This window comes from Canis lupus, chromosome 4 (genome assembly GCF_048164855.1).
Source record: "Canis lupus baileyi chromosome 4, mCanLup2.hap1, whole genome shotgun sequence".
Classification (NCBI taxonomy): domain Eukaryota; kingdom Metazoa; phylum Chordata; class Mammalia; order Carnivora; family Canidae; genus Canis; species Canis lupus.
Genome location: NC_132841.1, coordinates 27,126,670 through 27,154,437, shown reverse-complemented (window position 1 = coordinate 27,154,437; position 27,768 = coordinate 27,126,670). Strand labels below are relative to the sequence as shown.

At 38.8% G+C, this 27,768-nt stretch overlaps 1 protein-coding gene across 8 annotated transcripts in view; it reads right to left on the bottom strand.

The window, feature by feature from the left end:
- The window catches only part of LRMDA (leucine rich melanocyte differentiation associated), a 1,020,248-nt gene that overhangs the window by 196,957 nt on the left and 795,523 nt on the right, over window positions 1-27,768 (bottom strand). For 7 of the 8 annotated variants that reach the window (XM_072823715.1, XM_072823716.1, XM_072823717.1 and 4 more), the window contains one exon: window positions 6,942-7,026. In XM_072823715.1, the coding sequence (XP_072679816.1) occupies window positions 6,942-7,026 (85 nt within the window). Of the gene's footprint in view, window positions 1-6,941; window positions 7,027-21,081; window positions 21,182-27,768 lie in introns of those variants that run through there. The other variant, XM_072823723.1, reaches the window with a different exon arrangement.

Genomic DNA, 27,768 nt, shown 5'->3' with positions numbered 1-27,768 from the left:
TTCCCAGACAGCAAGTGCACACATGCACATCTATCTATATATATGCGGAAGTTTTAATCTACACTACCCTCCATTCCAATCCACCCAGCCCCGCTCGGTACAGAGTGAAGCTATTGACCCTGCAAAGCAGCAGAGAGATGAATTTGATGACCCAGACTAGAGTTTTTAAACCATTTCAGCAAGGTCTAGAATCAAAGGAAAGTACAATTTATTCAGCACTTAGTAAAGTCCTTTTACTTTGGAACAGAGCGCACACACTGAAAATAGACTCCCACTGCCACACAGATAAAATAAACCTGTCAACCACTACTGTCAAATCACTAGTCACCTCGATTAAATAAAGGAAACTTTAGCATCTCTCAGCATCTGAGAATTCCACCAAGATTATAAGTCCATAAAAGCATTATGAAGGAAAGAAAACTAAAGTAATGGGTTCTGTTGAAATGTCATCAGAGGAAGCATTTTACATAATTAGAAAATGCTAATAATAGCTCTGCACAAGGAACCGATACACTCTTTCCCTACACAGCCAGGGCAAAGTCATGGCATGGAGTTTGAAAGAGGGGAGCTGAGGCCATGCACTTATCTAGCAGGACCCACAGAAGAAACATGTCCCTGTCAGCAGCAAGGAGCCAATTGCTAAAGATTTTTTTTCTTTTTTCTTCTCCTTCCTCCTCCCCCTCCCTCTGTCTCTCTTTCACAGCTTTCAATATACTTTCTACGGAGAAGAGTTGGATCTGCCGTACTTCTGTGAACCTTCAATGACTCAGTGATGTTTTTTGGAAAATCTGATAGCTCACTCCTTTGAAAAAATAATCAAAATATTTTGGAAGACAGAAAGCAATAAATAAGCAGGCTGCTTTAGTCATAGGGTCTGATCTCAGGTGGGACCTCCTTGGCAAAGCACCATAGCCATCGGATTGCTTATTTCATCTTTTTAAATGGTCAACGAGAACAATGAACAATAGGCAAAAAGATACCGTGATGCTGAACTAATAAGATAACCTAAATAAGTGCATCTATTTTCACTGAGCCTGTGCTATTATTCTGTGTAGATTTTGTTTATAATGATCAAACCTACTTAGGTTTCATGTTCCCTGTGGGTTGACATGGCAAGATGGTATGACTATAAAAAACAGAAAAAAAAAAATTTCAAGTTGTCTGAAAGAGACAGATTGCCTCCAAATCCTCTAAGCTGAAAACAAATTGTGATGAGCAGTTTGGTTATCAAGCAGCCCCATCTTGAGCCCTCCCGAAAGTATTCTGCTCATTGGCATGCAGTTTTTCTGGGCAACATCTCCCCATCCAAAACATCTTTGTCTACATTGCCACATCTTCACATACATCCATTAATTTTCCTCTTATTCATTTCACTTTGGCTTATTTAAATAGTTGAAGCAAAACACTCTGTATTTATGGCTTCTGTGAAAATGTATTTTATGATATCTCATGGTAAAACTGTTTAAAAAATAAAAATAAAAAATGCCTGCAGTTTTTCTTTCCATCTTTTTCTTCCTGTTTGGATGGCACACATTGAGCTGCTTCATGGAGATATACAGAAAAATCAATTCCTAAGCATAAAATGCAACTCACATTAAGGAAACTGCAAACGATAACTAATTATGATGAGTTGCTATGTAAATCATTCTATGACAGTCCCAGCAATCAATTTCAAACACAAATAGACCAAGCCCTGGCTGGAGAAGAGGATGAGCACCTAACAACTGTATCAAAAACAATGGCAAGATTGCTAAGGATGGGTGGAAATAGGATGGCTACCATCTCCAAGCAAGTTTCCAAAGATTTTCTCTCAATTTGCTGCATTCTGACTTTCAGACGTCTAAAGCCCGATGCTTATTATGACCAGGTAACTATGTCATACCTTCAAGACCGTATAAGCATCAGAGAAAAAACAGTAATTCAGGGATGTTCACTGGGCTTGCAATTACTTTGCAAAATGTGCACACCAATGCACTGTAACGGGACCCCTAGTGTGTTAGCTACTGGCAATGTCAGATCACAGTATGTGTGCGTGACTGCCTGTTATCACCTGGCATCATCACCACCCTCTTCCAACCTTATCTCTGCAGCTCAGAGAAGGAACTGGAAGCTGAATTTCTAAAACGTTCCTTGGCATGTAGTTCTAGGTTAGAACAGGCCAAACTGAGACACTGGACTATGACTTGGAAATCCAGAGAGAAAGAAGAGCAGGGCACTGCCTGGGTAGTTCTAATGTTTGAAGCAGTATCAAAGTGAACTTCTTGAGGATCCCTCCCACGTGGGCACTGCAGGTAGAGAAAGTCAGTAGGAGATTCCCAGGTGTTCCTGAGATGTGCAGAAACTTTAGCAAGTTCTCGAGAATCACCAGCCTCCATGTGAGGCTGGGACTCTGGGTGGGGTCTTCCCTGACTGGACCAGCCTCTTCTTCATTCCTTACATTAAACCCCTTCATCATATGAATACATAGTGGGCCTTCTATTTTCCCTATCTGAATTCAGACTGATTTCATAGGATCTTCCTCTTTGGTTTTTCAAACTTTCTCTGTTCTTGAATTTATAGATTTGAAATTTTAAAGAAGGGAGGAAAGGAGAGTGACAGTCAATCCCTTTGACAGAAGAGGCGAGTACTATACTTCACTGCAGCCTTAGCTCAGGCTGCAGAAATCCACCCCAGCAGTGGACATTTCCAGGCCACTTCTCTGCCTGTACTTCCTTCTTCGCTCTAGTACAATGCCACAGTCAGTCTTGCATTTGCTTCATATGTCCTGTGTGAAGGACAAATATCAGAGGTGGCCTGGGAATCAAGGACACAGAACTCTGATTTTTTCTTTTCCTTGCCTCTGTCACCGAGTCACTCAGTCTCCCCTGGAAATTCTTGGTGCCTTCCTCTGTTAAATGGGAATATTAATATTTACCCTCCCTACTTTCTAGAGTTGTCTTAAGGATGATATGGTCAACTCACTAAATAGAAATGTTTTCCCTAAAAGATGCAGTGGTCTACATAAATGCAAAGTCCATTTCCAACAGTTACCAGATAAAGAGTGGCAATACTTGGCACACAGGTGTATGTCCTATGCACATATTTAAAGAAACATTTCTCCAGCGAACACTCCCAACACTCTTCTTAATGTGGATACCCATAGAGGATATAGTAAGTAGACTGCCACTAGGTAACAATTGGGGTTATTGACACGGCCCCATAGTCCCTGTACTCCAAAGACATGTTTAGACCTAGAGCAGAATTCTCAGATTTCAAGTGCACAATCATAAAACCTCATCTATACCACAGCCTGCATCTTATGGTGAGTGTAGCCCCTTCTTTGAGAGCTTCTGATACTAGTAAAATGATTCCATTAGTTGCTTCAATTCATCCTATTTTCTTCCTACCATCAAAACACCAGAGTTTGAAAACTATGACAAAAAAATTATTACCTACTTGGAAGTTATACAATGTGGCTAAATGCTTCCTGACAATGAATCAATACATATGGCCCCAACCATGATGATTTGGGTTTGTGAAACAGAGTTGAGGTCTGAGGTCCACAAGGCTGGCCTTTTCTTCCCCTATCACTCACTCCTAAAGGAAAATGGGTCTCCTTTCTCAGACACAATCAAGTTACTTCACAGAGGCATCTAAATTACTGACTTTCTTCTGGGTTTCTACCATTCATCATTTACTGAACAAATATTTATTGAGCTCCTATTAAGCAGAAGGCCCTGTGGCAGGCATTGTAGGTATAGTGGTGAGCAAATAGACACAATCTCCTCCATTGCCTTCAATAGCTTATACTGTCCAAGAAGGCACTAGACAAAAAAGCCTGAAAAAGAACACTGAGCTAATATAAATGTGGGAAGGGTGGGCAGGGATCAGAAAAGTCATCCTTACAGTGGTGATAAGCTGATACCTGAAGATGAGCAGAAGTCAGGGATGTGAAGGAGAAGAAAGATTAGAATCTGTACTCCCCCTTCAGGAAGCTTTCATTTATAAAGAGTTCGAAAACCTACATTACTAGGCTTCTTGAACACAAAGCAGAATATATAAAATTGCACAAAGGAAATAGAAACAAATATTTTAAGTACCTCGGGAAGAGGAAAAATCAATATAGAAAAAAATTCATACAAGAAGCAAAAAGTACTGTGCATTACTATCCCTACGATGCATGGATTAACTATAAATTATACACAGAAAAATAGAGTCCCTATATCCTGATCTTTATTCTGGGCCCAGATTTCCTTTGTATTTGAATCTACAGTCCTTTGGACATAAATCTTGGGTCTATCATACTCAACACTGGAAGTAACATAAAAGGACAAGTAAAGAGAAAATGGCCTGTATAGAAAAACAGCAATTTGCACGTGAACTACTGCCAGCCAGTTTATGTAGTTGTTGGTGCGGAATGAAAAGAGATTGGGAACTGGATGAATCAAAAATTATTTGCAAATAGAACTTTCACTTAAGATTTTATAGACCAAGTCTCAGACATCATGGAAGATTTCACTTGGGCAAGACCTGATGCAATTTGTCTTCACATGTGAAAGAGCCTCTCTGGATAACTGTAAGTTGCTTCCATAAAGGTGTTAACAAATGATAGCCAAATAGTTTGGTGATTTATATGATCAAAAATATAGAATAATTTAACTTAAATATGAAAAAACAAGGTGGCATTGGGGCACCTCAGTGGCTCAGGCCATTAAGCATTCAACTCTTGGTTTCAGCTTAGGTCATGATCTCATGGATCATGAGATGGAGACTGCATTGGGCTCTGCACTCAGAGAGGAGAGGCTGCAGATTTTCTCCCTCTGCCCTACTCCTCACTCATATGCACTCTTTCTTTCTTTCTTTCTTTAAAATAAATAAGTAAATCTTAAAAAAAGAAAAAAGATGGCATTCAAAAAGACATTGGTTTCATTCTGGGTGCCAAAAAAAATCAGCCTTTTCCTACTTGTTATTGTGTGATTCATGCCCAGCTAAAATAGATCAGTTTCATCTCTTTCCTACATGGATCAGCCTTATATTAATTCAACCTTAATGACTTTGTGGGCTCTGTTTATAGTGGTGTTCACATGGCCATAGGCCCAAAGACCTGCCTGTCGTTTCATGATGCTGACTTGCTTTTTTTCACTACCAGGTCCTTAGCATCAAGCAACCAGAGCATTAAATTTGTAGGCATATTTAACCAGAGCATTAAGTTTTTAGGCATATTCTTCAGTAAAATTGAGAAATCTGTGGCTGGGTCCTTTCAACAGCAATGTTCCCATTGATGCTGGGCTCTGATGTCATTAAAGGGCACTTGTTTTAACTCTAAACACCTTGAGCATTCTTCCATATTCCAAATATTACTCAATATACCCTCAAAACTTGTACTCTTAAATTCCATTTCTTTAAGGTTCATTTTTCTTATTTTATCATTATAGTAACAAATGAAATTTGTCCTATTATGGAGGATGATCATGGATCTGATCATGTCCTTCTGTTGTGAAATCTCAATTTCAGGGCTAGATCAATTTTCAGAAGTAGACTTATGGGTCTGAGCCTTCAATTCCTATGTAGTATACTCAATGAGCTACAGAGTAAAAATACCTTTATTCAATATAAGAAACCAAAAAATAAATCCATGCTAGAGTTAGTTATTTTGTTTAGATACAGTATTATTATTTACCTAGGGGAACTCTCCATCCCCCTCAAAAAAATATTCTCTAAAGGAATATGTTTGAGACTTCCATAAGGACATTCAGCGAAGGAGATCTATATATACCCCTCAAAATATAACATGTTAGCAGCTATTGGTTCTACCTGCTTTTGAGCAAAACTGATTTTCACAAAGCTGACACTTAGTGAACAAAACCATAATTGGACCAAAATATATGTAAAATGTAGAAAAGTTCTACTGTGCCCAGACATCAAAGGGGCAACACAGGTTCAAGTCATAGACACCTAGAACCCTGCATCATATTTTTGATCATTTTCTATAGAACAGAAGTGTGTCATTTGTCCAGAGCCCACATGTCATCTCAGAGTGCCAACTTCACCACTTTCTGGGTCCTCTACAGCCTTTGTTTCTACTCACCCATTCTGCAATGTAGCTAGATGACAGAGCTACGACAGTCCTTATTCAGTGTTCCCTAAATGTATGAGGGGAATTTCCTGCTTGGGGAAATGGCATTTAATGTATAGAAGGCCCTCAGACTAAGCCTGTTCATATTTACTATTGGAAGGTAGATTCACAGTTAAGGAATGTGGCTGTTGTCATAACCCATAAAATGGGGTAAATAAGTTACGCTGTATGGCCTCTCCCTGTCTTCCCCAGTTCCAACAAAGGTGATCATACAGTCCTCGGCCTGAGCAACCAGCTTAGGGTCAAGGCAATTTTGAATTATATTCCATGCAGACTCCACAGATGACAATAGGAATTTAAAGCTTTGGAAATACTGGGTAAACGAAATTAATGTTTTGAGGATCAGATAACTTAAGGAAAACTGTGCGTTGACTCTCTGCAATGTTGCTAGGCAAACTGGAATTCCTTTTAGCTGTAATGTAGAGTTTATTCATTTTGAAATTATAGATTTCAACTATTCTACTCCCCAAACAATGATACTTTTACAAATATTAGAGTTTCCCAATTCTCTCCATCACTTTTGCTGCAGGTAATGATCTACTTAGTAATTTTTAAGTACTATAATCTCTTTACTTAAAGAAAAAAAATCAAATCACAAAATTATATCATAGCATGGATTTATTTGCCTTCCCAGTAGACTGCCACTAAATTCTGTTTAATATGAGTTAAAATCGCTAGGTTTGACAGGTATGGTTTTCTCATCAAGGACTTGAAAAGCACTGTGTTCCTTCTAAAGTGCCGAGGCAGCAATAATAAGCCCAGAGCTCTGCACAGTCAAGTGTCCCTCCCTGCAACCACTAAGAGCAGTAAAAAGCCGAGTTCCTACCTCGGTGATTGGTGAGATCCCTGGAAGCAGAAGGCAGGGGTGTATAGTGGTGCTCTGGAGAGGCCGTGACGCGGTCACTGGAAGCCTGTGTAATAAAAGAAAATGTCAACATGAAGTAACACCAAACACTGAATACCTTCATTTACTAAACATGTCTCCTAGGGATCTGGGTCTGGAAGAAATATGGTCAACCAAGACTCTTCTTAGGAAGCAAGAGTTGTCTGTGCTGAGATAATATTCTGGTGAGTGTAGGGTAGCATACAAAGATTTGAGGATTTTGTATCCTGCCACGCTACCGAATTGCTGTATGAGTTCTAGCAATCTTGGGGTGGAGACTTTTGGGTTTTCTATGTAGAGTATCATGTCATCGGCGAAGAGGGAGAGTTTGACTTCTTCTTTGCCAATTTGAATGCCTTTAATGTCTTTTTGTTGTCTGATTGCTGAGGCTAGGACTTCCAGTACTATGTTGAATAGCAGTGGTGAGAGTGGACATCCCTGTCTTGTTCCTGATCTTAGGGGAAAGGCTCCCAGTGCTTCCCCATTGAGAATGATATTTGCTGTGGGCTTTTCGTAGATGGCTTTTAAGATGTCGAGGAATGTTCCCTCTATCCCTACACTCTGAAGAGTTTTGATCAGGAATGGATGCTGTATTTTGTCAAATGCTTTCTCTGCATCCAATGAGAGGATCATATGGTTCTTGGTTTTTCTCTTGCTGATATGATGAATCACATTGATTGTTTTACGGGTGTTGAACCAGCCTTGTGTCCCAGGGATAAATCCTACTTGGTCATGGTGAATAATTTTCTTAATGTACTGTTGGATCCTATTGGCCAGTATCTTGTTGAGAATTTTTGCATCCATGTTCATCAGGGATATTGGTCTGTAATTCTCCTTTTTGGCGGGGTCTTTGTCTGGCTTTGGAATTAAGGTGATGCTGGCTTCATAGAACGAATTTGGAAGTACTCCATCTCTTTCTATCTTTCCAAACAGCTTTAGGAGAATAGGTATGATTTCTTCTTTAAACGTTTGCAGGATACAAAATCAATGCCCAGAAGTCAGTGGCATTTCTATACACTAACAATGACACTGAAGAAAGAGAAATTAAGGAGTCAATCCCATTTACAATTGCACCCAAAAGCATAAGATACCTAGGAATAAACCTCACCAAAGATGTAAAGGATCTATACCCTCAAAACTATAGAACACTTCTGAAAGAAATTGAGGAAGACACAAAGAGATGGAAAAATATTCCATGCTCATGGATTGGCAGAATTAATATTGTGAAAATGTCAATGTTACCCAGGGCAATATACACGTTTAATGCAATCCCTATCAAAATACCATGGACTTTCTTCAGAGAGTTAGAACAAATTATTTTAAGATTTGTGTGGAATCAGAAAAGACCCCGAATAGCCAGGGGAATTTTAAAAAAGAAAACCATATCTGGGGGCATCACAATGCCAGATTTCAGGTTGTACTACAAAGCTGTGGTCATCAAGACAGTGTGGTACTGGCACAAAAACAGACACATAGATCAGTGGAACAGAATAGAGAATCCAGAAGTGGACCCTGAACTTTATGGGCAACTAATATTCGATAAAGGAGGAAAGACTATCCATTGGAAGAAAGACAGTCTCTTCAATAAATGGTGCTGGGAAAATTGGACATCCACATGCAGAAGAATGAAACTAGACCACTCTCTTTCACCATACACAAAGATAAACTCAAAATGGATGAAAGATCTAAATGTGAGACAAGATTCCATCAAAATCCTAGAGAAGAACACAGGCAACACCCTTTTTGAACTCGGCCATAGTAACTTCTTGCAAGATACATCCACGAAGGCAAAAGAAACAAAAGCAAAAATGAACTATTGGGACTTCATCAAGATAAGAAGCTTTTGCACAGCAAAGGATACAGTCAACAAAACTCAAAGACAACCTACAGAATGGGAGAAGATATTTGCAAATGACATATCAGATAAAGGGCTAGTTTCCAAGATCTATAAAGAACTTATTAAACTCAACACCAAAGAAACAAACAATCCAATCATGAAATGGGCAAAAGACATGAACAGAAATCTCACAGAAGAAGACATAGACATGGCCAACATGCACATGAGAAAATGCTCTGCATCACTTGCCATCAGGGAAATACAAATCAAAACCACAATGAGATACCACCTCACACCAGTGAGAATGGGGAAAATTAACAAGGCAGGAAACAACAAATGTTGGAGAGGATGTGGAAAAAAGGGAACCCTCTTACACTGTTGGTGGGAATGTGAACTGGTGCAGCCACTGTGGAAAACTGTGTGGAGGTTCCTCAAACAGTTAAAAATATACCTGCCCTACGACCCAGCAATTGCACTGTTGGGGATTTACCCCAAAGATACAAATGCAATGAAACGCTGGGACACCTGCACCCCGATGTTTCTAGCAGCAATGGCCACGATAGCCAAACTGTGGAAGGAGCCTCGGTGTCCAACGAAAGATGAATGGATAAAGAAGATGTGGTTTATGTATACAATGGAATATTACTCAGCTATTAGAAATGACAAATACCCACCATTTGCTTCAACGTGGATGGAACTGGAGGGTATTATGCTGAGTGAAGTAAGTCAGTCGGAGAAGGACAAACATTATATGTTCTCATTCATTTGGGGAATATAAATAATAGTGAAAGGGAAAATAAGGGAAGGGAGAAGAAATGTGTGGGAAATATCAGAAAGGGAGACAGAACATAAAGACTGCTAACTCTGGGAAACGAACTAGGGGTGGTAGAAGGGGAGGAGGGCGGGGGGTGGGAGTGAATGGGTGACGGGCACTGGGTGTTATTCTGTATGTTAGTAAATTGAACACCAATAAAAAAAAAAAAAAAAAAAAAAAAAAAAAAACAAAGATTTGAGGAGCCTCGGTACAGGTGGAAGTGCTCTGAGACAAGAGAATGGTGTGTTTATTTCCTGAACTGAAAGAAGGAAGAGGAAGGGAGAGAGGATAAAGGCCAGAAACGGTATGGAATTAGATTGCTGCCACAGGCCCTCTGCCAGTACTTCCCACAGATTACATGCTCACTATGCGTAGATTGCTCTGGAAACCAGTAAGGATGCTGAGCTTTGCCCCAGGGTGGATGGGGAAAAACAGGGCTGGTTTGCATGGGCCCCAGGGCAGAGAGACACAGAGAAGCTGGGGGCTCAGCAGCCTGAAGTGAAGGATATAAACCATTGTGCACCATACAGTTGGGGTTCTGGCTGAGTTTAACAATAGCACTGAAAAACTCATCTGAAATCTGGGATATAATGGTTATCAATAAAATTTTGTCATTCTGAGACCTAAAAGAAAATGATAAGAAATGTATCTTGAAGATGATTTTTTATTGTACACAAACAGCTCTTTAACCATCAAACTGTATAGTGTGTGACCTGTATCTGTAAGTGGTGCTATCTTTCTTTCTCTCTAGCTTTACAACAATGGGGATAAGGCCGGGAAGAAAGACTATGGCTGTGGGGTCAGCTGTCCCTCAGAACTAATGACTGGTCTGTCACATTCAGAGCGTGGCTGCTTATAGCAAGAAGCATCACCACTGTAATTCTTACTGAGACTTCTGAATCAAATACTACTTTTTTTTTAATACCCAAAAAAGAACATCTGCTAGGATCAAAATCCTAAGCTTACAACCTTTCCAAGCTTCAAGAAAAAGTAAATTTCATTAATGCTACATTTTTCTTTCTGGAATAGGAAATACATTCTATGGGATATATTTGCCCTGCTAGGAGCAGGCCTTTTCTCCAAAGAGATTATCTACATTATAGGAATCAAAACTAAGTAGGAGATTAGACCTACTTGCTAGAAAAACCCTTTAAACCCCGCTTCTGACATTTGAGATGTTTGATTAAGCGGCTTTCAGTGGAGACTTAGAGAAAGAGTTCTGAATGGAGCAAAATCAGAAGCTCTGTCCCTAAGGTAGAGACAGATTTCAGGTAGCATTACTTCATTCCAGCTCCAAGGGAAATATGTGGTGTTTAAAGCTTGATCCAAGGGTATTGGGTCCAGAAAGAAAAAAGTTCAGTCACTAAGAAAAATGTTTTAAAAAGTAGACAAGACTTACTAGATACTACATCATTAGACATTTAGGATGCTGCAAGAACATAAAGAGTCAGAAATTAGATTAAATTTCAAATACTAGAGTCACCACATGTCCCTCCATTTGGCAGTCAGGGTCTCCTGCAATCCCCACATGATAAATGAGACACAGTGACAGTGTTCTAAATATGGCACCGATTCAATGCTGGAGGCAGGATATATGGGGCTAAGTAATAGGAGTTGTCCCTCCACAGATCTACCATACTTCCTTAGTAAAAGGCCATAGTTTCTCTCTCTGTCAATGTTTCTGTTCCACCTCAATGCTAAAAAGGCCTACAATTCCAGTATGAGTTTAGGTTGCTATATTGTGAGATTTCTTAGTGCGTTTAATCTCAATTTGGGCTGTTGACAATTTGATGACAGCTTTTCCTAAAATTACTGGAAGAAACTACCTTTCAGCAAATACCTCTGACTGGGCAAAACATTAGAGCTTTATAACCAAGGGTAAAATAGCTATTTACCTTTATTTCCAGTTGTAGTCAAAGCAAAAGTGGCATGGCTAGAGTTCTGTTTTGCAGTCATCATGCTATGCCTAGCGTTTAATTACTTTTCTGCTCAGTGTCCATTTATAAACTCAAGTTATGGAAAAGAATTCAGGAAAAGAACAATTTTGCAAACTTTCAGTGGCACATCTATGGCTGGATATCTAGGGAAACTACTACAAATTAAGATTCTAACCACCAGTCCTTTGACTTGGCTATTATCAAAATGAAGTCCCTGTGATCTTTTCAATTTGTTCTCTGAATATTATGCTTTTTTGGTGAATATTATGCTTATATGCACAGTTAAGAAAAGCATGATTATCATATGGAACAAGTAGTAATGTCTTAAACTTGCACACTACCTGCCCCAAAATAAATCTCCTTGGAACTCCAGTGGTGCAATAGGTCAGCGTGCGGTACATACACAACAGTGCAAGTGGAGCAAAATAAAGAACTTCTCTTGAAACTGAAGTAATGTACCCATAGTATATTGAGTATGAGATGATAGAAACATTAAGAGGAAAAACTTGAATAACGGTTTCTTTTACCTGGATTAAGAAGCTATACCTAAAATAGGAATAGGGTAATTTGGGTAAATCTGAATCTTCAGAATCACAAATCCTCTCAAATTTTTGAGTTCTTGCCAAATTTCCTAACTATCTATGGCAGAGAATTATACTTTTACATTTTACTTTTTAGATCACTCCTGTTTGAAGATATTTGCAACATCTACAATAAAATATTAGCTACCAGAATACATATATCCCTAAATAATTAAAAATACAATAGAAAAAATGGACAATGGAAATGTCAGGCAATTCAAAGAAGGAAAAACCTAAGTGGTCAGTGAAGGAAAGAGAAGACGGTCAAATTCACTAGTCTGAAGAGCAATGCATTATTAAAACAAGATACAATTTTTCCACCCGCCATATTGGCAAACTTTCAAGTCTTACATCAAGTGCTAAGGAGAAGAAAGGGAAAGAACTTTTATCTTCTTGCCAGGGGGAATGGACGCTGGTTCCACTTGCCAGTGGAAATGAATACTGGTTCAACTACTTTGGAGAATAATTTAGCAATATCTAATAAAATTGAAAATTGGTACAGCAACTCCATTTCAAATGTATATGTTATGGAAAATTTCACTCAAGTCTATAAAGTAGAACATAAAACAGTGCTTATTGCATGATTATTTGGATCAGAACAAATTGGAAGTAGTTCAAATGCCTGTCAATAAGGAAAATGGATAAATAAAATGTTGTGTATTCATATGACAGAATAATATTTGGCATTTAAGAGTAATAAACCTGATTTAGGTATCTCAACTTGAATAGGTCTAAAATTTTGACACAGTGAAAATACAAGTTGCAAAATTATAAATATGGTATGATATTTATATATATATGTAGTACTTCTACATCAAGTGTGTATGGAAACATCTAAAAATTATACAAGTTAAACACTAAACTCATGAAAATGGTTGTCTCTACCAAAAAGCAGAATAATAGGACTGGGGCTAACAGAATGGGAGGAGCCTCAATTATACATATGATTTATTTATTTTATTTAACGACAAAACGTGGAAACAAATATGTCAAAATATCAGAAAATATAAACTCTGCATGGTAGTTACATGTGTTCATTATTTTTCAACTTTTCTACATATTTGAAATTTCTCAAAATTAAATAATTAAAAAAGAAAAACAAAGATTCCTGTTTTTCTCTGATCCATAACACCCTATTCTGATGTGAACCCATAACGAGAGGAAGTTTTTTCTAGCAATTTCCCAGTACATGCACAACATGGATTAAGGCTGTTTATTGTTGGCTTTTTTTTTGCAAAGAAATATCCTCTTCTGTTTTTTCTAAGGCTGCTAAGCATAACAACAGAATGGAAGAAGCTGATAAATAATAGCAAATATGTTCACCTTTTTCACAGCAAGGTTTGAGATACTCAGGCCAGCCCAGTAAATCCTTCTGTTTAAGATTTGTCAAAGCATACTGAAGGTTTCTAACCTCTTCCCCTTCTCACAATTGGAGTGTTGCTGATAATTTTTTAAACTCACATCAATAATGATAATAGTCACTAATATACTGCATGTTGCAATTTTAATAATGCAGGGAGGCAGGCATAACTTGGGCAACCTCACTGGAAAAGAGTCAATGGAAACACAACACACTCCATAAGAGATTTGCAAAGTGAGAATTTCACTCAGTGGTTGCAGAAAACAAATGTCTTCAGATGAGTATGTAAAAATCAAGTCCCTTCCCATTGGGTGCATTCCATGGAAACCTGCATTCCAATGGATATTTCTGAACATCATGGATGCCCTGAAGGAATATGATACAGACCACAGGAGGAGCGATTTGGCAGGCTTCAAAACAAGAAGGGGGCAGCTACAAAGTTGTTTAATAGCCATAAATCTCCTACTATTTTTCACAAAATACCATCTAAGACCACATCTCCACAACTCATTCCCCATTACTCAGCTCAAGTGGAGCGCTTTGGCATGCTCACTCACCCTTAAATCATACACGGCATAAAGTGATCCCGGGTCTGGGAAATTTGTCAGCCTCCTTCAAGTAAAAGCAATCTTCACTTTTCATCACAATTCATTCCCTGAAACTGTGGTATAAAGCTGACTCTTCTAAAAACATTTATTTTCTTTCATAAGAAAAAGCATCACTCATTTAGTTATCAAGTATTTAATAAGCACCTACTATATGCCAAGCCTTGTGCTGAGAATACCAAGAAAAATAAAACGAGGGCTTTGAATTCCTGACTCATCAAAAAAAAAAAAAGATAACCATGATTAATACTGGTTATTAAGAGTCACCAACTGGTAGCATGACCCCCATACTCTGTATTATTACAGAAAATTTTCCCTGACCTCTGTTAGGACACATGGAACAGTGATTATGTTCTTGCTTGTTTCTTATTCATACTAAGAGAAAGCTTTCAAGATTAACTATATTAGCTTTCCAAGATTAACTATACTATTAACCCTTGTACCCAACACACTGCTAGAAATATAGAAAGAAGTCAGTGCATGGTGACTGAGTGAATAAAATATTGTAATGTAAAAGATAAAACTACCTATACAATGATTATAATTCAACACAACAAAAGTATGAGCCAAATTGCCACAATCAGAGGCAAAAACTTGCCATCAACTGAAAAATTAAATTAGAAGCTAAAGAACCTGCCTGACTTCTGACCCACTTCTGGGTGAAGGCACCATCCCTTTCAGTGTGAATCAAGACAGAAAGACTTCATGACAGACGCATTGGGTTGGGAACGACAGACAGGGTTGGGAACAGAAATGGCCATAGGTTGTCAGAGCCAGAAGTCAAGAAATTGGGGGGGGGGGGGGTAATTAAAAAACAGTAGGGTAAGGATGAGGGTGAGTCAATAACCAAGAGATTAAGAAATATCCCAAAGGGACAAAGGGCAGAATCTGGGCAAAAGCACAGCATTGAGCTGAGTGAAGAAGCTGAAGGCTGGGGCAGGCTAAAAGTCAGAGAAGGGGTAAGGTGCCAAAGACTTCTCTGAAATAAGGAAGCCCCTTGAAAGCAACAGCATAGAACTTCCTATTGGTTCTATCTGGTATAAAGGGGTCCAGTTCTTTTTTTTTTATTTTTTTATTGGAGTTCAATTTGCCAACATATAGCATAATACCCAGTGCTCATCCCACCAAGTACCCCCCTCAGTGCCCATCACCCAGTCACCCCAACCCCCCGCCAACCTCCCTTTCCACTAAAGGGGTCCAGCATCTAAAATGGCATCAGGCTCCGAGTTATAGTTTAGAAATATCTGTGAAGGAAAGAGGAAGGGAGGGAAAAAAAAAAAAAAAAAAAGAACCAGGAACAGAAAAAAGGAAGGACCATGGCTTGGGCATATTGTGGGCTACTACATAAATAATGAAATCATAGAATATAGAAGATGTAAAAGCCCTTACAAATTATCTAGAGTGGTGGCTTCCAAAATATTTTTAGCAGACACTAATATAGCAGAAGGAAAAATAAAAATCTAAATATTGGACATTATGGAAATAATCATGAATTCTTATGGCAACCAAATAAAACTATAATATAAAAGAGGGAGAAATATGCCAAGATTTTTATTATATAATATTAAGTAAACATAGTAAATATTAAAGAGTGCATATGCCGTGATTTTTAACAATTATAAGATTTACAATGGGTAAAAGCAAATAGGCAAAGATTAAAGATTTTTGTTGGGGCACCTGGGTAGTTCAGTGGGTTTAAGCATCTGATTCTTGGTTTCAGCTCAAGTCATGAGCTTAGGGTCCTGAGATAGAGGGCCACATGGAGCCCCATGTTGGGGCACTATACAGAGTCTGCTTGGGATTCTCTCCCTTTCTCTCTCCCTCTGCCCGTCCTTCCTCCCTTGTGCACCAGTGCTTGCTCTCTCTCTAAAATAAAAATAAATAAAATCATTAAAAATGTATTTTTGTTAATGTGATTTAGAGTGATTTGATTTTTCAACTTATTTAGTTATGTCATTGCCTCTTGCAATTTAAAATATTTAAAATTTTTTTAAAAAATTTTTATTTATTTATGATAGTCACAGAGAGAGAGAGAGAGAGAAAGGCAGAGACATAGGCAGAGGGAGAAGCAGGCTCCATGCACCAGGAGCCTGACGCGGGATTCGACCCCGGGTCTCCAGGATCACGTCCTGGGCCAAAGGCAGGTGCTAAACCGCTGCACCACCCAGGGTTCCCAAAATATTTAAAATTTTAAGATTTAAAATCCTACCTATAAATCAGGGCTGATATGAAACAATGGATTTTTCTGTCAACTACCTTTCCAATCTCTCCCATCAGAGTGAAGAGAGGTGGATGAAGAGGGAAGAATAATGGGAGGTGAGGAGGAAAGAGAAGAGGATTGGAAAGAGAGGAGGTGAAGTGTGGCACAGGAGCTAGTATTTCCCGAATGCACTCTAGGTGCTAATGGTTTTCCAGTGTATGAGGTATGTCCAATTATTTTCATTTGAATAAAGAGTAAACAGAGACATAGGATAAGTAACATGTCCAAGGATATATAGTTCTGAAGTCCACAAAGTGATTAGGAACCAAGTCAGAAGGCCAAAGCCCCCCAGCGCCCAAGTTGTTTCCTCAGTGCCACCCTCTGTCTGCATTGGGGGCCCCAAGGTTTTTGCAATCCTCCTCTCCTGACCATCACTTACCTGGCTCACACCACGTCAGCAGGGTCCTATCTGGTCATTTTTGGTAAGAACATAGACTTCAAGAGCAGAGGGGCCCAGACCCAACCTGAGAGTGAATGCCTTATAGCCTCTAACACAGGAACTTCTTGAACTGTCAAATGAGAGAGAATTTACTAAAAAAAAAAAAAGTATGGGTAATTTTAAAAGCAGAATATCCTGTCTATAAACAATCAGCTTTGTCCACAGAAACATGATGAAATAATAGTTTGCTTCTAATTATTAAAACTTTCTAAAAAAAAAAAAACTTTCTAAAAATTTAGTTTTTGTCCCATGTTCAAACATAGAACATAATCAGAATGTAAAATACATTATAACTTGCAGGTAATGAGTGTATATATAATTGTGTGTGTCCCATTTCTTGAGCACTAATTATATGTAGGCATTTACACACAGAGTTTCATTTAACTCTATCAACAACCTTAAGATATAAGTACTATTATTATTATTATTTTATAGATTAAGCAATTAAATTTAGGGAGATTATATAATCGCCCAAGAGTACCCAGCTATTATGTGGGCAATTTGGAATTCTGGCCAACACTACTTGATTCCATAACTTGAATCCCAAAACTGTACAATGAACTTGAAGTTTGAAGGTATCTGAAAAAAAAAAAAAAAAAAAAAAAAAAACCCACCCTGGATTTGGTATGTATACACTAAGGCAGATAATATATATAATATATATTTGTAGCAACAGATGATTCAATTCATGTTAATATGCAACATTAATTATGTGGCCTGGCATATAAATAAAACCATTAAGTCATTTATTAATAACTAATTGACTATGCAATGTAGATACAGAAGTGTTTCAGATCTCCTAGGCCATTCAGAGTTGAAATAACCAGCAGGTCTGGAGTCAACCTGGACCAGCTCACAAAAACCACAGTTAAATTTTTAGGAATCTTGTGTTGACATAGTCTTTATTTAAAATTGGATTGCTTAAAAAAAATTGAATTGTATACACTTATAATTGGACAAATTGTAGGAAAAGGTAATATATACCACAGCTCAACACTTCCTGCTTTATAAAATTTTCCTGTTATTTATGTTCTTTACAATATTTATGTCTACTACATCTCTCCAGTGGAAATTCTATATAATGATGCGTTACTTCACATCTCTTTCCACCTGTTTAGGGATGTCGCTTTGGTAGTGTGACACTGTCATGGTGGGAGTATTTATAGAAGAAGTTGCCAAATGCTACAAATTAGGAATTGACTTACTATTTTATTGATTTCCTGAACTTAAGAAAGTGATAAAAAAAAAGTTAATGATGCAGATTAAAAGAATACTGTGCCTGTGGTCAATACATTGTAAGTAGGATAAATATGGGAGGAAACAGTCTTCCAATATTCAAACCCTGTTACCCAGTTAAGACATTGCTCAGGTCATTGACAAATGAGGGAAGTTCTGACATGTTCAGTAAGAAGAGAAAATAGTTTATGTTTCATATCAGAACTACACTTGTTCATCTACTACAACCTTAGATTGGCTATGGACATGAGAGTTTGGCTAAAATAATTTTTAAAAAAGTATTCTATAAGAATCAACTGGCTGCATGGAATTTATAATAAAAGGCATTATATATTCAATTTTTACACGTAAATTGCATGTTACTCATCGTTTATAAACATCAAAATTATAGTAAACTATGTTTAAACACATAAACATAAACATACATACTTTTTTTTTTTTTCCCTAGAGACCTGGTTGTTTAAACTTTACCATCACACCACTACATATAAGGCTTATTAAATAACATCCACAATATGTTTGGGGCTATGTAGAACAAGGCTATTTTATGGCCTAGGAATGGAAGGATAGTAAGAAAAAAGCTAATTAAGCTTCAAGGATTCTGTCCTTGACTTATTTACAACTTGGATATCTTCTACTTCTCTGTTTTCTATGCTCAGATGCCTTCCTGACCAAGATTTAGCGCTAGGCTCCATCTGGCTGTATGACCTTGGGCAATTTACTTAAACTCTTTAAGCCACTTTCTTGGACTGTAAAATGGTAATAACAATAGTCACGTTATTATGACAGAAGGATAACGATGATAGTTTAAAATAGCTAACACATATCCGTGCTTACTTTGTATCTGGGACTACGTTAAACACTTTCCACATATTAATTTATTCAATCTTCACAGCATTCCCATGAGACAGCCATAACCCCTACTCCTATGTTAAAACTAAGGCCCAGAGAAACTGAGTAATTTGACCAAGTCTCACTTAGTCTCGTGGGCTACTGGTATGTGGCAGAGCAGGGACACAAGTCCAGGCAGGATTGCCTCCCATAGCCACTTTCATAACCATTCTGAGGTTCTACGGCCTCTCTTCCCAGTAAAGCTAAGACACAAAGATCTTAGCATTGCTCATTAAACATTAGCTATAATTTATTTTTACTTCATTCTAACTTTGTGTAACCTGTGCTTTTGTGTATCTTACCTCTTTAAGTAGATTTAAGTTTCTTGAGAGGTAGGGCTAATGTTTCTTGACCTCTCCTGCTATTGGTAGTAACTATGACAGGGACGCCCTCATCGTTTGTAACCGAATATTTATTACATGAATAGACTCTACCCCTCGCTTGTTAGGCAGAAAAGCACTACTAAGATTCCTTCTGAGGGCAAAAAATAGTGAGATCTTTATAGCCTTATTATAATCTTGAGTCCATCCATAGATTCACTGCATTATTGCGATGGTCTAAACCAGCATTAGTAAGTAGCTACATACGGCATTTCTCATCTGTGTTTGTAGAGTTGTCTTAGAAATAATATTATGTCATGGTAGTCCTACAGGCTTGATTTATTTTGGCTTAAAAGAAGGAACTTGCCTCATGTGTCTCTCTTCCTCTCACAGAGTTTTTTATTCTCGAGGGCTGTGGGTCAAGTTCTGTCCTTGGAACCAAAGTAGTTTTCCAAAATGAGGTGGAGCCAGCTCTGTCAAGCTAGGCCAGATCTGCTGTCAGTGCCTTTCCCAAATACATCAGACCCTCTGCTTGTAAAAATAAATTGATACCAATGCAAGAAATTTATTAGGAGATGACAGCCCAGTTCATAATGGAAATATGGAGAAAACATCATCCTTCAAAACTGACAGTTTATCCATCATGCCTCAGATTCCTGAGATAGAAACAGACACTGTCACATACAATCCACTGAGGACACGTTGTCTTGGATTTCCTTATGACAGGAAACTCTGAAATAATCCAGAAGAAGGGAAGGACTTGTACTGCCCTTAATGTGCTCAGCCATAAATTTTTAGCATTAGTAGAAGAAACATGTGGCCAAGGAAATGAATGATGGGGGAAATCAGAAGGCCCGGAATTCTCGAACGGCCCCTTCTTTCTCTCTCGGGGGTGATGAACTGGGACAGGGGTCAGGGAGGGTGACCCCACCGCTGTGAGGGACATCAATATTCTGTTATGTGTAAGCAGAGCCAACAGGTGGCAGGGCACCGCTGCGGACACACCACAGTTGGCTCTGCTTGAGGTTTGGGGGACCAGGTCACCTTGCCCCGCTGACTTTCCAAATGTGGTTATTTTGCTTAGCTTGTTATTTGTATTGATAAACTTGAGACACTTTAGGAGAGCCATTTTAATTAGGAATAAATGCAAGGATATTTGTGGGGATCACAAGAGGCCTGATCTTTGCAGGCTTAATGAGGTGACCTACACAACCCCATATGAAATAATTGTGTATTGTATTAAAAGCTGCTTTGGAAAATATAATCGTGGTAGTAAATTGGAATGAAATGAACATGGTCTTAGAGGGAAAAAAATATTCACTGCCAATTTTATGGGGCCTTAAAATATTTATGTTCTAAACTTGCATTCTTTGGAGATTTGCTGAGTGCTGCTAGAACGAGGAAACTTTTTTAATGAGATACATGCATATTTTTTAAATTTACAGATCTTTTTAGCAAAAATAGGAAGTCATAAATGCGAAACGGAAACCTAAACAAGGCAAGTACAGCCTTAACGGCCTTATATTTTTAATTCATTCTTTATATCAGAAAAAAAACAAAAGCATGGGAAATTTCATTTAAATGTGAATTACACACAAGCAATCTTTATTTGCTGTTTGTGTCTATCTGATTGAACACTGGCATGAATGTGACACACCAGACAAACTCGAGCTTTCATGCGTTTGTTATATTACGCGGATATGAATGGGGTATGTGAGTTCTTGGGTTAAACACAAAGTCAAATACAGGGATTTGATCCACTCCCTGACATAAATCCCCAAGAACAACAGTGAAATAAATTACCTGTTGATCGAGTCCTTATTCACCGGTAACCGTGTTTGACAAAACACAAAGTGAGTCTGTAATTCTTAGGCTCTGAATTCTTCTTTAAACCGCTCATCCTCTGAAAGAGGCAAATGAACTTCTAATTGTTCCCATTTGTTTCAGCCAATCTTCCCGATTCCCTGTTTCCAGCAAGCCCTAAAAGTGTTGACTTTCCATGTCCAAATTCAATATATCTGTGTTTCCTTTTGCTTTCTATCTAAGTGCATGCCAGCATGACTTCACATTCATCCAGGGTTTATTTCAATATTAGTGGAAAACAAGCCATTTTTCAGTTTAATGAATAGCATCAGTGTCTGCCTTTTAACCAAAAATGTGACCTTACACTTGATGGATCTCACCAGAAGGCACATTTTCAAATTATTTTTCTATTGGAGGTTATGACTATCGCTTCCCAAATTACTGCGGCAGCGGCGAGGGTAAGCCTGCATCACACAGCAGCTTAGACAAACAGGACTCAGACCGAACAAAATGGTAGTTTCATTTATGAAACAAGAAAAGGGGAATAGAAAAGAAAGCCTGAACCATGTGGGAAGGAAGAAAAAAAAAAAAAAAAAAAAGACCTCCTCTGAGCTTTACGGAACAGGAGAAAAGAGCCATATAAAGCAGTTGAGAGTCCCATACTTTTTTGTTACTACCATTTTTGTTTCCAAATCATTCCAAATTGGGAAGGTGAAGGCTGAGCATTACTGATTCAAAAAACCTCCAAGAGGACATCTGATATTTCTTCCTTATTAAGGATGATGGAGTGTAATTGATGTGCCTGGTTCCTGGCCAATTCCAACTTTTTGAGAATGCCGCTTAATGTGCGGACATTATTTTTGGACTACTGAACGCCAGAAAATAATGAGCTGGCATTCAGCTTTGGTGAATAAGACCCTGAATTTTCATCTAAAAGCAGTTTTGAGTTATTGCTGTAGATAAGGTGTAACTGTGCAAGGGAATTTTATCCATGTTTCTCCCATGAATCATAAATGAGGAAAAAAATTACAGTCTAAATTGCACTTAAAAGGAATAAAGTCTTTTCATGTCATACATGATTTATCAAAATGATCTCATTTTAAGGGTACTGTGGTGTATCTTGATTAATCACATTAGGAAGCGTGATGAATGGCCTCTTTAATGGTAACACAGGATTTATTGGCAACATCCCGACTTGAACCAGAAGGGTAAGAAGTAAAATATACAATAGATAGCTAATGCAGATAGGGTGTCAGTAATGCTCTGACTTGTTTTAAAATTATACTGGGAGCCTCAGTGTCAGGAGATTCGGAAACCGCCGGGTGGTGGAGACCATACAAGTTTTGCACAGGAACCTGGGGACAACTGCTTGCTGACGTGGCGTAACCCTTCCCTAACCTGTTGTGGTGCAAGTAAAATCACGCTGCTGGACCATCAAAAGGAGGCATCTGTGAAATCTGAACAAACCACGGAAATTCCTAGTAGGAAGAGGGGCACACTGCTTTTAGAGATCAGCACTCCTATCCCTTTTGCCCTATTTCAATATCCTCTTCACATTTCGCTTTAATATCCTAAATGCCTTTTTTTTTAAGCCTGCTCAAGTCTGCTCCCACTAATTTCCTCTAAGGCTGACAGATCAGAGGCTTTCCTCGAACTGTTCCTTTTAGAGCTGAGGAGGCCTCGTGGTAATCCTGCTGCTTGTCTGCAATTAACCCTTCCAGTTGCCACATTATTAACACCACCACCCACAGGCAGAGGAAGCCCCGACCCACTGGACACTGGCTCCTGACTGAAGCTTCAAAGGTGCCAATCACACCCTAGTCAGAAAGGTGCCTGCTGTCAGCATCAGAGGTTTCCATCCTCTCCTCCCCGCTGATCAAACATTCCTCCTCAGAAGATTAATTCAGAGTCTCCGCCCATTTCCTCTCATATCCTCCTTCCCTTTCTGGTTTGCCCAAAGATCCATCTTTGCTTCGAAAAGGGAAGCCACGGATAATAGAAGCCCTTTCAAAACAAAAGCTGGGCAAAGGCAAATTTAAGTCCCAGCTGTTATCAACTTTTTTTTTTTTTTTTTTTACTCATTTAAACACCTTAAGGCAGTGAGGATTAGGGCCTGGCCTGAAATGCCATTCTTTGATCAAAGACCCCAAGACTTTACACAAACATAATCACAAGGCAATGGATGCTTCTCTGAAGGCTGAATTGATTTGTTTGACTGCAGAGCCTGGGATGGGTAGGAAAGCTACACACTTATTTTCCCAGCGTATGTATCACGAGGCTAAGTGACTTAGAAATTATATTTTTTCTTCTTATGTCTTAATTGAAACAAAGTCATTTGCGGATTCAGACCCAGCTGTGGAGAGAGGCCGGGGAGAGAAGAGAAGGGGCCCAAGCTGGTGTTGGCTGTGGCCTTGCTCTATCCCAGGGCAGGGAGGAGAGGTGACAGCAGCTCTGGGTCTCTGTCGTAGAGCAAAAGTGACTTCACTGTACTTACATTAGCCAAGTCCACTGAAATCCTCCACACTCACCTAGTAACTGTAGGTACCCATCCCTGCTATTAAAGCGGTTGTAGCAAAAGGACCCAGCAGGACCATCCCTCAGGGCCAGTGAGCAGCGCCATGTGACCCATTCCGGGGGGCCCCTCACCATCCATCGCCATCTTTCAGGACCAGATGCCAGAACTAACTCACAGTAAAATCTTCCAAAAAGGCTATGAGATGGCTGTATAACAGTCTCATATAAATCATGCCTTGATAGGCTTTAAACTTGTCATATGTTCCTGGAAGGGGATAATTTGGAAGTTGCATAATAAAGAAAATATTTAATGTCAAGGTTGAAGGGACAATTGGATATTGAAATGCTTTAATATTCAAGCATATGAAGATGTTTTTATAAAGAGATGGTTAACCAGATTATTGTTTGGGGGTTTCTTTGTTTTTTTTTTTTCTCTTTTCAGGAGGTGGGGCTATTTTGTTATTCCCACTACAGAGTGGCTATCAGAAAATGAAATTAAAGCCCTACATGACTAGGAATTCTTAACTGTTATGACTATGACGATATTGGGGCAACTGACTGCATTTCCAGAGTAGGTTGTAGAATCTCCCTAATTGGACAGTTCGGGGAGAGAACACTACTTTTTTGGTTGTAAGTGATGAAATTTGATTTAAAGTCCTCTAGGAAGATATGTGGGAAAGGAGGGTCCTAATGAGCCCAAGGATACAGAGTTTCATAAATGGTTGGATCCATGAACCCAAACTTATCATCAGAACTTCCTATTACTTCTATTTATACTCCTGCTTCCCAGCTTCAGTTTCTCCATGTGATGACTTCTCAGGACCTCCAGATCCATAACCTACCATCTTCAAAGCAACAGAAAAAGCTTCTGTTTCCTGAAAGTTCCAAGCCAATTCTGGGAATCTGTGGCCTGGCTTGAGTTGCACACCCACCCCTGAATCAATCTTTGTGTCCAGGAGAAGGAACAGTCTGCTAGATGGAGACTGGATCACATGCCCAGTCCTAGTGCTGGGATAGTGACTGGTCTCACCAGAGCTCTATAGATTAAAGGTGGAGGGGTGGGGTGACTCCCCACAGGTAAATCCATTTTAGAATATAATGTAATGGACACCAACAAGACTGAAAAACAAAATTCCCCGTCAAAAGTACACAACACCCTATATAAATCTTTAGGAGTCCCTTGCTGTGTGTTAGACATTCAAAAAATCTCATCATCTCTGGGCAAAAATGAACATGTTATTCAATAGCCCACCCTGAGTCCTCACCAACATCAACAATAGGTCTCCACATGCAGAAAAGCTTCCCCACAGGGCCTCCCAAACATCATGTATTTTAAACTTTTCAGGCTCTCAGTTGGCACCAAATAGCCTTAATGTGCAGTTATTATTTTTTTTTTTTAACAAGCTTGGGTATCCCACGGAAGATTAAAAACAGCAACAGCAGTCTAAAGTGAGCAGCATGTGGGGAGGGCCGAGGGGAGCTGCTGGGAGTCACAGTACAACATGGAAAAAGGAGACCAAGAATACAGACTGAGAATTGGACCACCAGATATCACAGCAGACTTCTGCAACAACGGTCACCCAACCCCCCCCCACCTCCTCACATAAACTCAGTTTAACATTTTCTGCATAAGCCAAGAATTACAGAGTACATTTAATTACTAATTCACACTTAGTAGCACTGGTCACTGGGATGAGATATTACTCCTCTTTTATCTACATGCCGAAGAGATCCTACCACCAGAGAACATGTGACCAGTGTGAAAGAGTAGCACAGGTAAGTGCTATGGGAACCTTCTAAGACGTTTTTATCCTGATCTCCATGAACTTTGAATCTCTGGGAAAATAAATGCTAATGTACATCTTTCATTTTCCAAAGGTGTTTCCCTGCCACTGTGTTACTCAGTCTCGTTTTACCTCTTTTTAAAAGAGATATTAAGGATGCTGACCCTGAATGTGTCCAAGAATCCAGGTTCATTGCTATCTTAGTAGATGAGGATATAATGTTCTGAGTGGCTCAGGTGATTCCCTGAAGATCTGTGCCATGTGAGAGCTAGGAGGTAAAACTGGGACACTTGCAGACTTAGGACTGGCTACTACATTTGAGTTTTATATCCCCCTGAAGATCCAAGGAAAGCAGGCAAGATTCTCTGGAACTCAAAGATACTTGTTATGGTGACCAAAGGACACAGTAGGATACATTCTAATGAAGTGCTAGGCTTACCAAAACTCTTCTGGGCTAGAGCTCCCATGATCTAAGTGTCCACAACAGGATAGCTAAGATTTGGAAAAAAAAAATGCCACTCAGATGCTGGCATTTGGGATACTGAAAGCTCTGTCATGTGGGTACATGTGTGCATATGCCTGTGTGTTCACTGTAGAGAAGAGGAAATGGATTAAAAAAAAAGACTTCAAGTTCCAAACACAGACTGGCTTTGTAAAGTTAACATTAATCCTCAGTTTGTGAACCTTTCAAGATCAGGACTTTATTTTGCCCTATCTTCTCTCAAGTAGCAAAAAATATGCCTGTTTATTCTGGACATCCAAGCGTCTCATTACTCTCTATCTAAATACATGACCTCTACCTGGTTAAATATTAATTTTCATAATATGAATGCTTTTATATTACAAAATACAATTGATACAGTACAACGGAGTTAAAAAGTAGTAGAAAATGGTTTGATGTGTGAAAAGTAATTTGATAAATAACCCCCAAACATCATTCACAGAACCATTCACAAAAAAGTCCTTTTTTATTTGTTTGAGACGGTCAATAATCGTTGACATCAAAAGTCTCATTCATTTAAAAATATATGGTAAAACTATTACCTTGAGAGATTCTGGATCTAAATATGTTGGAGAGTAGTACTATGTGAAAAGTGACCAAATAGCATAATCAGTAAGTCTTACATCCTATACAATAGTTGTAATCATCTTCGTGGCCTTATTCTCTCTGCGGCCAAAGAAACATTCAAAGTGGACTCACAGCTTCATTTCCTAAAGAAACACCACCACATGCCCCTAAATCTTGCCCTTTGACTCTTTGAACACATTGTAGTCCAGCAAGATTCAGTTATGACCAAAGTAGACATGAATCTACCCCTAGGAGTAAAACCCATTCTGAGTATATTTAACACTTAGGACAGTCTAACTACCAAACATTAAGAATGAAAGGAAGAGGGGTGCCTGGGTGGCTCAGTGCTGAGCATCTGCCTTTGGCTCAGGTCATGATCCCAGGGTCCTGAGATTGAGTCCCACATCAGAGTCCCCACAGGGAGCCTGCTTCTCCCTCTGCCTATGTCTCTGCCTATCTCTGTCTCTCATGAATAAATAAATAAAATCTTAAAAAAAAAAAAAAAGAAAGAGGGAAGAGTGGAAAGAAAAGAAAGGAAAATTAGAAAAGAAAGGGAAAAAAAGAAATTTGATTTTTTTTTTCTCATATGAGAAATCCATTCAACCATTTTCCACCATTTTTTGGACTGTATTCCATGTAATCAACTAAATTTTACACCTCTTTAGACACATATGTTCTTCTAGCCCTCTTCTCCCATTCATGATTCCTCGATTCTGAAGGATAAACAAGGCTACAGAAACCCAAGTCTGCCTTCCCCAGCTCCTGTGCCTATCCTGCCACTGCACATTTGTAACCGGTTTACAGAAAGGTTAGTGACACTCTAGTAAGAAAGACAACAAAGACATGCAACCTGCATGGTTGCAAAGGGCCCAGAGCAAATGAACTCTAAAAAGATTCATGGAGAATGTGGGCCTGTAGTTTGGTCAGCATGAAGCAAACTTCACTATATTTCTAAAATCAACTCCACTTCCCCTTATCCAGCCCCCACCCCATTTCAGAGAATTACTGTAGCTTGCAATCCACTAAGATATTAGAGAGGGCTCAATTCCTGGCAAAGTCCTACCCAAAGTGACCATCTTTATTTATTTATTTATTTATTTATTTATTTATTTATTTATTTATTTATTATTTTTTTTTGTTTTGTTTTTAGTGACCATCTTTAGACCTTCTTTTTAAAAATAGAATGCGATCATGCTTCCCTCTGTTTAAAAACCATGTAATGATTTGCCTGGTTCTGGGATAAGTCAAAGGCACCATCTGTAGCAGGTCCTTTGCCCTGGCCCTTGTTCGGTCTTCCAGCCCAGCTCTCATCTTCATGCC